This window comes from Pseudorca crassidens, chromosome 7 (genome assembly GCF_039906515.1).
Source record: "Pseudorca crassidens isolate mPseCra1 chromosome 7, mPseCra1.hap1, whole genome shotgun sequence".
NCBI classification, from domain to species: Eukaryota; Metazoa; Chordata; class Mammalia; order Artiodactyla; family Delphinidae; genus Pseudorca; species Pseudorca crassidens.
Window position 1 is genome coordinate 108,856,886 of NC_090302.1, and position 12,697 is coordinate 108,869,582.

A 12,697-nucleotide genomic window follows, 5' to 3' on the forward strand; every position below is an offset into this window, starting at 1 on the left:
AATTGGAAAGAATGTTCATCTCTTCAATTCTGGGTTTTATTTTTCAAACTGTGGGCTTGAAATATCAATTGCTTGTGTCTGCAGCTCAGAAAGTTCCAAATAATAGTAACTGTGACAATTTTTTTTTCACTAAGTGTTGTAACCCCATAGGACTGGTTTATAAAGCTAGAGAATACATAGTCAACTGTCTTTCCCCCTTATACCCCAAACCTTCTCTGCCTCAAGAGTCTGGGCACTGATTTATTCCCCATAAGTCACTGTGCTTCTGTGCAAATCAACTCATGAAAATAGATGCACAGAGATTTGTGGCCCTCGTGCCAAGACTCATCTCAAACCCATATTACGTTTCCTAGCTACAGCTTTCATATTTTCTCTCAATTTTAAGGTGCATTTAGCGGAGTGAAATAAGTATGGACAATTATATTAAATCCATCTTTACAGCATCTCTATTTAGCAGTTATTTCTGCCCTCCAAAAGTGGATATATTTTACTTTCTTGTCTCATTAAAGAGGAAGGGAGGGGATAGAAGGGGAGGGGGAGAGACTTATCTTTTTGATGGATTTTGGTATTTGATTTTAATGCTTAAAAAATATAGGCTTCTGCCAGTCTCTCAGAAATTGAAGTCTCTGAACTTTCAAGTGACAAGTCATTATAAAAATAAGAATATATAAGATTCTTAAGTGAAAAATGTGTAAATTGATGGGAATGTGTATGAGCCCACCTAGAGTTTCCAAGAAAGTTAATAGTAAATTCAGTACTTGGCACAGCATAGAAAAGACAAGCCAAGTGTGGGAGCCAGGCAAATTTGTGCAGAGATTGTTTTGAGATTTTCATAAATAAAAGACTTCTAAAATATCCAAAGATGCTTCCTTCAAAAATACTGATCATGAGTCATTTGCTAACAACTTAGTAACTTGCTATAAATATGTTGAAAGACAAGGTTTAGACAAAAAAAAAAATGGACTTCATAATAAAGTTTCTTATCCAAAATCCATTCTAGGGACTTCCCTGGTGGTCCAGTAGTTAAGACTTCTCCTTCCACTGCAGGGGGATGTGGGTTCGATCCCTGGTCTGGGAGCTAAGATCCCACAAGCCTCAGGGCCAAAAAACCAAAACATAAAACAGAAGCAACACTGTAACAAATTGAATAAAGACTTTAAAAATGGTCCACATCAAAAAAAAAATCTTAAAACAAAAACCCCCAAAATCTACTCTAAATGCAACTTAGATTTCTTCTTACTGCCTCCCCCTAACCTGAGTTTTTTTTCCTTTTAAGAATTTTTTTTTTTTATACTGGAGTATAGTTGATTTACAATGTTGTGTTAGTTTCAGGTGTACAGCAAAATAATTGAGTTATGCGTATACATATATCTATTCTTTTTCAAATTATTTCCCGTTTAGGTTATTACAGAATACTGAGTAGAGTTCCCTGTGCTACACAGTAGGTCCTTGTTGGTTGTCTATCTTATATATTGTAGTGTGTGTATGTTCATCCCAAGCTCCTGATTTATCCCTCCCCCTACCCCTTTCCCCTTTGGTAACCATAAGTTTGTTTTCTAAGTCTGTGAGTCCATTTTTGTTTTGTAAATAAGTTCATTTGTATCATTTTTTAAAGTATTCCGCATGTAAGTGATATCATATGATATTTGTCTTTCTCTGTCTGACTTACTTCATTTAGTGTGATAATCTCCAGGTCCACCAATGTTACTGCAAATGGCATTATTTCATTATTTTTAATGACTGAGTAATATTCCATTGTATATACGTGCCACATCTTTATCCATTCATCTGTCGATGGGTTCCTTCCTTGTCTTGGCTGTTGTAAACAGTGCTGCAATGAACATTGGGGTGCATGTATCCTTTCGAACCATGTTTTTGTCTGGATATATGCTCAGGAGTGGGATTGCTGCATCATATGGTAGCTCCCCCCACCCTGAGTTTTAACAACTTAAGAAAAATGTTTTTGAATATGTAAGTATAGATGATATTGACTATTTAAAGATTAGAGTAAGATCTCAGATTGGTCACACAGAGCCTCATACTGTGTATGTATGTATTTATTACTATAAGCTCTCTTAAATGATTACAGTTGTCTGAAGACAGTCTACCATTTTTCCTACGGTGCTAGTCTCCATGGTGCTAGATATTACTGTAATAGGAAGAAAGTTCTAGGAGAAATATACCAGAGCAAGAGTTGTAGGTGATTAGAAGTCTCCCCATATGCACAGACTCCACCATTTTCAGAAGCGAAGGGATAGCCTGTGTAGAAATGCTTTTTAGCCAAATACCCAATGTAATTTTGCCAACAGTAATTCCTTTTGAGTCAAAACTGTGAATCTTTAGAAATAAAATCAATTGTCCATAAGTCACTGAATGGCTCTCGTGTCACTGAAAGAAATATAACTAGTAAAGAAATCTGGACTATTTCTCTGCTCAGAATTTTCTCATTTATTAATAGGTATTATCATGCAGAGCTTGGTTGTGAATCCGTTATAAAACATGAAGGTTTTGCTCGAAGTGGCAGGAACAAAGGAGCCAGCCTATCATTCTCCTCACTATAATCTCACTTCCCAGCTTCTGTGCTCTGAGCCTTCCCAAGGATTCTCTGTAGAACCCAGATGGGCCCAGACAGAGTAATCTACTGAACTGTGAACACTACAGATTCAAGTTTGTGTTATACATACTTACCATTCCTAACAGAGTGCTTTGCACCTAACAAATTGTATGAGAACTCAGAATTCATTGTTTCAGCATTTAACAGATATTTAAATACATTTTGGCATGAGAAGGTATATCTTTACAATTTTATTGTTATAAGTTGCTTTAATTGTATTGTTAGTAAACCTCTCAGCTTATACAAGTCTTTAAAAAGTTTATGTATTATAATTTTAAAATAATTTATCATCTCTTACCTACCTTCACTCCATCTCAGTCCAATGTGTATTTCATGTATTCTTCTCAAAGCTCATTAATCAAATTATATTAGGGATTTTATTAATTTTTAAGTATAACATCAAAAGAATGTCTCTTAATAGAATATTTACTGGTATTTAGTCAATTACAAGTGTTGACTATTTGTTATGGGGAAACCCAGAAGGTAAACTCTGTATCTTTTCTTTTAAAAGCAAATCTTTACATTACTTATGAGAAAAGATTTTTTTTTAGAGTCTTACAAAATAGTATTATGAGAGTTAGCTGTTACCACAGGAGTGACTACAATTATCCAGAGAGAAAGATGGATGGAGCTGCGAGGAGTGTGGCTCTTTAAAACACAAATACAATAAAAACAAATATAAAAAGAAATCTAGGAACACACTGTCAGATCAGTGATAACAAAATTAGTGGAATACCGACCTCTGTAAATTCCCTTCTTCGTAAAAGCAGTGAGAAAACTGTCAAAAAAAGTGACAACTTGTTCAGAACTCTGGTAATTAATCAGAGATGTGCAGTAATCCACGAATTAGTTTAATCAAGAAAAACATCTGAATCTTGGTAAGAACAGTGGGATTTCTGGTGTTATAACTTGCCCTATTCCCATCCCCCTGTCTCGAGCTCCACGGTAGCATTGTAAGCCAATAGCCTACAATAACAGTAAAAACAGCAGCCTGGCAGCTACCAGAGGGGACAGAATGGAGTTTGAATTCCTTTAAAACCATATTCTTGGAAAATTGTCATTATTTAACCTGTCTGGAGGTTTTCTGGGATACCCCACTCACAAGACTTTTATTTGACCTAACTTGGAGCTTACCCTTTCCTGGAGATGTTTGTCAAATTTTTAACGTCATGAGTACCTGAGGCAGTAGAGAACAGTGGGTGCAGACTAACCATGAATCTTAAAAGAAAAAGCAGCAGGGCTTCCCTGGTGGCGCAGTGGTTGAGAGTCCGCCTGCCGATGCAGGGGACACGGGTTCGTGCCCCGGTCCAGGAAGATCCCACATGCCGCGGAGCGGCTGGGCCTGAGAGCCATGGCTCCTGAGCCTGCGCGTCCGGAGCCTGTGCTCCGTAGCAGGAGAGGCCGCAACAGAGAGAGGCCCGCGTACTGCAAAAAAAAAAAAGAAGAAAAAGAAAAAGCAGCAGAATGATATGTTCATAGGGGTTTAGAAAAGCTCCACATATTCTTGGGCATCTAGAAGTCCACACGTTATGTACAAGGCTGTGAGCATTCCGTATGGTGGGCTGAACTGCATCCTTCCAAAATTTCACATGTTTAAGTTCTAACTCCCAATATCTCAGAACATGACTTTATTTGTAGATAATTAAGGTATAATGGAGTCAAATTGGTGGACCCTAATCTGATATGACTGGTGTCCTTCTAGGAAGAGATTAAGACATAGACACACAAAGAGGAAGGACCATGTGAAGACACAGAGAGAAGACGGCCACCTACAAGCAAGGATGGAGGCCCTCAGAGGAAACTAGCCCTGCCAACAACTTGGATTCCTAGCCTCCAGAATTGTGAGAAAATTAATTTCTGTTGTTTAAACCACCCAGTCAGTGGTAATTCGTTAAGAGAGTCCTGGCAAATGAATACACCCAGGGCTGTATGCATGCTCAGGAAGAACCCAGAGAGACCCTGAATTCTCAACTCTGGAGGCCTTTGGGCCCTGTGTAAATAGGAGGTAAAGGCTAAGGCAGATTTGTCAACTGCCTGACTCAAAGTTGAAGCAAAACCCCATGAACTCAGGACCCCCAGCAAATACTATGAGATTTATTGGTCCTGGGAATTTTAAAAAATCCCTGTCCAATTATTAGCTGATCTCTAAGCTAAGTGAAAAGATATCGCATAGTCATATACGATAAATAATATAGACTTTACAGAATTTGTTCAGAAAAGTCAATTACTAGGCAAAGACCGTAAATCAGCTATTTTAAAAACATTCAAAGAGCTAAAAGAAACCATGCCCAAAGAACTGGAGAGAAAGTATGACAATAATGTCTCACCAAATACAAAATACCAACAGAGAGAGAGAAATTACAGAAAGAACAGCAGAGAAATTTTGGATTTGAACGGTACAGTAACTAAAATGAAAAATTCACAGGAAGGCTTCTTGTAGTTTCCTCTGACTGCTGTAACAATTTACTACAAACTGGGTGGCATAAAACTGCAGAAATTTATTTTCTCAGAGTTCTGGATGCCAGAAGTCTGAAATCAGTTCACTGGGCCCAAAACAAGATGTGAGGAGGACCATGCTCCCTCAGAGGTTCTAGGGGAGACTCAGTCCCTTCCTATTCCAGCCTCTGTTGACCGCCGGCATTCTTGGCTACGGCCACATCACTCTAATCTCTGCTTCTCGGCCACACTGCCTTCCCTCTTCTGCCTGCCATCAAATATACCTCTGCATCTCTCTTCTAAGGATACATGTCACTGCATATAGGGCTGACATGGATAACCTATGATAATCTCCCCCATTCAGTGCAAAATGTGAGGGAATGCCAATTCAGCATACATAGTTAACTATAATTTTTTTAAAAAAAGTAGAGAGACACAGTATTACTGGTTCAGAGCCAGGTAAGTTGGTTTATTTGTTGGTGAAAGAATGTACTATTTTCTGACAACTGAAAGGAAGGGTTTTGCAAAGGAAACACAGGGAATAGTTTAGAAGCAGTAATATGTAGCTAGGAGAGCTCTGACAATGCCTTCTTCTGCCTGCTGTTCTTGGGCCATGGAAAGTGGACAAATGCTACTTAAGAGGGCAGGTAAAAGTTACTTAAAACCAGATGGTAGAAGAAAGTTCTGGAGTTACTGAGAGGAGAGGAGTGTTGTTTTTCCTTTCATGATGATGATGATGATGACATTAGAATAAACTTTCCAGGGATCAGCATGGCAAGGAGTTCAACTGACCAGTAATAATCAGAGATAAAGGCTTACAAAGTAATATGGAACCAGAAGAATAGGGAGAGAAGAAGCTTCTGTTTAGAGAGAAAGAAAGAAAGACAGAATCAAAGTTATTGAGAAGATAAGTGATTCAGAATGTCCAGAACTAGATATATCCTCTAGAACAGGGCAAGAGTTAATAGGTGCTGTTAACTGTGATACTATACTTTCAGAAATATTGTTCTCACATTACCATTGATATTGGATTTTACCGTTGTGATTATGAATTATTGAATATATGTGTGTGGTAGACGATTTAATGGTGATGGCTCTAAGGTTTATTTTCCCTTCTTATTAAACATTCTGGCAGGAGGAATTTAATAACTTGATACTGCTGAGAGTGACCACAAAGGTTCAGGGTTTGGCGATGCTCTAAGTTGAGTGACAGAGCTGGGAGGACGTGATGACTGACAATCGCCAGGAAGTAACATCAGGTTGAATATAAATATTTCAAACAGATGTGTGTTCAGAAAGCCTGCTTCACTTTTCTGAGCAAACTCTGTGGATAAGAAGAATCATTTGATATTAGCAAGTAGGCCTAGACCTTCTGGGACCAACCTAGGTAAATGAGGAGCTGGTCGGGGGTTCAGTCATTTGTGGGCTTCTAGGATGAGCAGCTGCAGAAAAAGGAAAATGTTTGAATGAAAAAAATACAATAACCCTTTAACTTTCCTGGACACAGGTTCTCATTCCATAATAGCCGACTGCACAGACCACATTTATGGTAATTTCTCAAACTCCATGCACAAATTTTAGGTCTGAACAAAATGTACTGCGTATGAATGACATCAAGTGAAAGCAGAATGAATTGAACTGAGTATGTTACTAATATAGGAAGCACTCACTCTAATTGAAGAAAAGAACATTGTTGTTTAATCTATAGGACCGAAATTTTATTACTGTTGAGAACAATTCTTAAAACTTGAAAGGTGATGTTCTTTTCCTCTATAAAAGCAATAAGAATTGTATTTCACAGCTGAACTTTCATATTTTCTTATGTCTGAACAACTTAGGATAATTTTAGCTAAAAATTGCAATCAGAAATCAAATTTGGATAAATACAAATTTTGGAAGCCTAATAATTTGGAGTGGCTTTGTTTCCAGACTTAACTCAAATATTGTCACTCCTGAATACATGTGAAAAATTATAAATTCTGACTGTAAATCTATAAATACCTATCTGTTACTATGATAATATTCACTATACAGTATATAAACCTTTTTTTGTTGTTTTATTGTTTTCAAACTGTATTTTTTTGTGTGTGTGTGGTACACGGGCCTCTCACTGTTGTGGCCTCTCCCGTTGCGGAGCACAGGCTCCGGACGCGCAGGCTTAGTGGCCATGGCTCACGGGCCCAGCCGCTCTGCGGCATGTGGGATCTTCCCGGACCGGGGCACGAACCCATGTCCCCTGCATTGGCAGGCGGACTCTCAACCACTGTGCCACCAGGGAAGCCCCAAACTGTATTTTTTTGTTTTATTGAACATAAAGTTGTTTTTTTTTTGTTTTTTTTGTTTTTTGCTTAGCATTTTTATTTTCTATTTCTAGGTAACAACTGTTAGGAAGACTTTTTCTTTGGGTAAAATCTGTATTATTTTTTCTCATTTGCAGCTTGGTTGCAACAAAGGAAACAGATAGTGCAAGGTCTCGAAGTGCCCCAATGTCACCTTCTGACTTTCTGGATAAATTAATGGGAAGGACATCGGGGTATGATGCAAGAATCAGACCCAATTTTAAAGGTAATTGTTTTACTTACTACAATATATGACATGTGTTTTATTTTTTATTATGTTTTAACATCTTTATTGGAGTATGATTGCTTTACAGTAGTGTGCTAGTTTCTGCCCTGTAACAGAGTTAATCAGCTATACATATACATATATCCCCATATCTCCTCCCTCTTGCATCTCCCTCCCTCCCACCCTCCCTATCCCACCCCTCTAGGTGGTCATAAAGCACCGAGCTGATCTCCCTGTGCTATGCGGCTGCTTCCCACTAGCTATTTGTTTTACATTTGGTAGTGTATATAAGTTCATGCCACTCTCTCACTTCACCCCAGCTTACCTTTCCCCCTCCCCATGTCCTCAAGTCCATTCTCTACATCTGCATCTTTATTCCTGTCCTGCCCCTAGGTTTGTCAGAACCTTTTTATTTTTTTAGATTCCATATATATGTGTTAGCATATGGTATTTGCTTTTCTCTTTCTGACTTACTTTACTCTGTATGACAGATGATTAAACAAGATAAATTTTCAAATTGATTTCCCCCCAAATTCTAAAGCTTATTTCCAATAATCCTCCAAGCACTATATTGGTCAAAGATATGTCTTGAAAGAAGAAATATATTCTCATATTAATAGCTCTCACAATTAGTCTTCTTTGGACCATACAACATTACATTAGTTTGTGTACAATCTCATGATTTGATATGTTTATACATTATGAGATGATGATCGCAATGAGTTTAGGTACCGTCTGTCACCATACAAAGTTGTTACAACATTGTTGACTATATTCCCTATGCTGTACATTACATCACCATTGACTTATTTATTTTACAGCTGGAAGTTCATAACTTTTAATCTCCTTCACCTATTTCGATCATCACCCTACCACCTTCCCCTCTATTCCCTTGTCTATTTTCTTTCTCTTTTAAAAAATGTGCCTACTGAATCAAATGAACTAATTTAAAGTGGGTATTATATATGCTTTCCCTTCCAATTTGTCAAAAGCCAGGAATTAATACTGTGAGACTTTAGGGGCATGTCTATCAATAATGTGATATTCCACTAGTCTAAGTTTTTTTGAAAAAAATAAAGGAGCAAAATTAACTATATATTTTTTAAAAAAGAATAGGAACAGAAATTTGCCAAACAGATGTGACAATATGTTACAATAACTTAAATGATTTAGTATTCACTTCTTCATGGATTAAAAAAAAATTATTATTATTTTTTTATTTTTTATTTTTTTGCTGTGCTGTGCAGCATGCAGGGCCTTAGTTCCCCGACCAGGGATGGAACCCATGTCCCTGCAGTGGAAGCACGGAGTCCTGACCACTGGACATGGATTAAAATCTTAATGGAAAAAAAAAAAACAACCTAGAAAATACCTAGATAACTGATCAGACAATAGGAAAATGTTTTTAAAATATAAAATTATTGAGAAAAATCTGTATGTTTGACCTTTCAGGAATTTATAAATTTCATACGAGGAAAAAAAAAATCTTAGTAGAGACATTCGCAGACAATTTGCAGAAGATAAATTAGAATATTCAACCTAATTAACAATCAATGAAGTGCAAATTATAATAATGTGACAGCATTTTCGCCTTTCAAATTATCAACATTTAACAATAATATTATTGATAATTATTTCAGTCTCAAACACATTATTATAAAATTTATTTCTGGAATACTGATTTTAAATTTGTGATTGTTTTCACAAGTACATTTGCATTAAAACAAAATTTACCTTCCAGACCATAGAAAAGAACAATTATTAGAAAACTATAAAATGACTTTATTAAAATGTAACTTTGGGGCTTCCCTGGTGGCGCAGTGGTTGAGAGTCCGCCTGCCGATGCAGGGCACACGGGTTCGTGCCCCGGTCCGGGAAGATCCCACATGCCGCAGAGCGGCTGGGCCCGTGAGCCATGGCCGCTGAGCCTGCGCGTCTGGAGCCTGTGCTCCGCAACGGGAGAGGCCACAACAGTGAGAGGCCCGCATACCGCAAAAAAAAAAAAAAAAAAAGTAACTTTGTATTTGCTCTTTTGTATACTGCTAAGTTTGAAAAACTCTAGATGTAGACATTTTTCTTTAAACAAAATTATGATACTTATTTGTACTATTTTGTATCATTTCTCTAAAATAAGTACACCTTTTAAAGATCCTATTTGTTTGAGAGAAAACACTGCAGTACCAGGCATAAGCCACAGAAACTGCAGGAAGGTTGTGTTGCACATTGCCAGGCGGGTGTTATTTTGTATGTTTATCTGTTTGTTGTTTTATGATAATAGTAAAAATCGTGTACCTGAATTGGGTAAAAATTAAATTGTCCAAAAATATTAGTGATGAATAGCCTCAACAGACCTTCAGCACAATTCTACTTCTTTGAGGCAAACACTGCAAAAGGAAAATTGGTCACTTCCAGTGAGCATCTGTTTAATCTCTTTGATGGCTTTCCAGGCCTTTTACAAAGAAGGTGCTATGAAAGTTCTTTGCACTAACTAGACTGCTAATTGGACGCCTCCATTCTTGCATTCTACCTCTTCTGTTTTTCTTTTCTGCCCAATAGTTTCTCTTCTTTTCCTGCAGGAATAATTATGTTTATTCATCTTGTTCACTCTCTTGAAGCCATTAGTTTTCTTGCATGTGATGGAAATGCTTTGTCATTGAGGAAGGGCTGAGTTGATTTGCCCAGGTGCTGATACATGTTTTGTCTGCTGTGTATGGAGAGAGATAGTTTTCTGCTGTTTCTCTCTCTGGGAAAGGAAATCTGACAGAGATGATACTGCCCTGGGCACAGCTTTGGTTTAGGTGAGTGTTGAGTGGCGAGGCTTTGGTCTGGGGTTCTCCAAATGCCAGAATAGCGATGACTTTCGTTTTGAGGTACTGGCAGGAACCCTGTTTTCCCCAGTTACCTTTTTTTTTTTTTTTTTGCAAAAAGAAGTTGAATAAATTCTGGGAATCTAATGTATAGCCTTCAGATTATAGTTAACAGTACTCTATTATAGACTTAAAAGTTCTCACCACAAAAAAGAAACAGTAATTATGTGATGATGGAGGTGTTAGCTAATGCTAAAGTCATCATCTTATTGCAGTATCAAATCAACACGTTGTACATCTTGAACTTACACAATGTTGTATGCCTTTTATATCTCAATAAAGCTGGAAAAAGAAAACATTTAAAAAGTCAGCATTGCTTACAGAATCATATTATTTCCAATCACCTTAATAAGCTATGTTTGCAAAAGGAAAAAAAAAGTTATGTGCATCCTTCAAACCCATGGAAATTCCAGGCCATCCCGGCTCTAGGGGACTATGAATAAGGGAGCAGGGAGCTTCCTGAGACAGGTGTCTATGGCCTCCCCTGCTGCCCAGCCTAACTACCCACCTCCTTTCCTGTGGATGATGACCCTGAACTTTGTGCCTCTTAGCACTTAGCTTCCTTCTCCATGCAGTTCTAATCATCATTTATTTTAGACTTTTCTCTGTTTTGTCTGTCAACCATTTTCTTCTGCCTTCTATATTTTATGTGATTAAACCAATTCTGACTTCCCTCTCGTTCTCTTTGGTGTGATATATCTAGTCTCATTTTTATTCAATAATATCATTTTTATGCATTTGGAGAGAAGAAAACTATGCTCGATCCTCCATCCTGAAATAGAAGTTTCCAGGAATCATTGGAAACTGGAAACCAGTTTAACAGACAAAAAGCAATTGCATAGAAAATAAAAGTACATCCATAGACAATAAAATATTATTTCACTAGACTATCTACCAGCTTTTTCTAGATTTTGTTTCTTTCCTTTGACTCTATTGTTTAGGCCCTCAGTTGGTCTTTGATAACCTTAAAACTAATTTGGATTCAGGCAGAAAGTACTCTGTCAGCAATCACCTGTTTGTGTATTCCTCCTATATATTTATTGCATTTTCGTTAGGTTTTTTCATTCTGTCTCCAATGACCATTCTCTTTATCTAGAAATAACATTGTTCGCCTTCACTATGTCTCTGTGGTTTCTGTCTTTTCATCTGTAATATTTCTCTATATTAATCCTTTTCTCCCACATCACAAGTGCAATTTTCATACAGTCTCTTCTGCTATAACTCATTCTATCCCCAGAATGGAATGTGTACCTATTACTCATTTCTGCACATATTTTTTTTCAGGGAAAGTGTTAGAATCTTCTTTATCCATTTTAATTATTCCTATCCATCCAGACACAATGCTTCTTGAATAAAATTCACAGTTATTTTTTGAAAAAACTGTATTTTCTATTTTCGTGTAATACAAGGTCATTTTAACAAGAAAAATCTCTTAAAAATAAGCCTTTCTCGAAATTGAGTTATTTGTAGTGAGGTGGATGGACCTAGAGTCTGTCATACAGAGTGAAGTAAGTCAGAAAGAGGAAAACAAATGCCATATGCTAACACATATATATGGAATCAAAAAAAAAATGGTCATGAAGAACCTAGGGGCAAGATGGGAATAAAGATGCAGACCTACTGGAGAACAGACTTGAGGATATGGGGAGGGGGAAGGGTAAGCTGGGACAAAGTGAGAGAGTGGCATGGACATACATACACTACCAAAAATAAAATAGATAGCTAGTGGGAAGCAGCCGCATAGCACAGGGAGATCAACTCGGTGCTTTGTGACCACCTAGAGGGGTAGGAGAGGGAGGGAGGGTGGGAGGGAGGGAGACTCAAGAGGGAAGGGATATGGGAACATATGTATATGTATAGCTGATTCACTTTGTTATAAAGCAGAAACTAACACACCATTGTAAAGCAATTATACCCAATAAAGATGTAAAAAAAAAAGTTGAAAACTTCAAAAAAAAATAAGTCTTTCTAAAACTGTAGATGAACACCTGAAATGTTCACAGATTTAAATTCTGCACCCTATATTTTTAGATTTTGTTTCTTTTTTTCTTTTTTTTTTCAACATTTTACTGGAGTATAATTGCTTTACAATGTTGTGTTAGTTTCTGCTGTATAACAAAGTGAATCAGCTATATGCATATATATATATCCCCATATCCACTCTCTCTTGCATCTCCCTCCCCCCCCCACCCTATCCCATCCCTCTAGGTGGTCA

The 12,697-nt window shown here is 37.3% G+C and overlaps 1 protein-coding gene across 1 annotated transcript in view; it reads left to right on the plus strand.

Annotated features, from left to right (window-relative positions):
• GLRA3 (glycine receptor alpha 3) overlaps positions 1–12,697 on the plus strand; it is a 164,342-nt gene that overhangs the window by 23,226 nt on the left and 128,419 nt on the right. Inside the window, exon 2 of the mRNA XM_067745337.1 lies at positions 7,488–7,615. Coding sequence (XP_067601438.1) covers positions 7,488–7,615 — 128 coding nt within the window. The remainder of the gene's footprint in view (positions 1–7,487; positions 7,616–12,697) is intronic.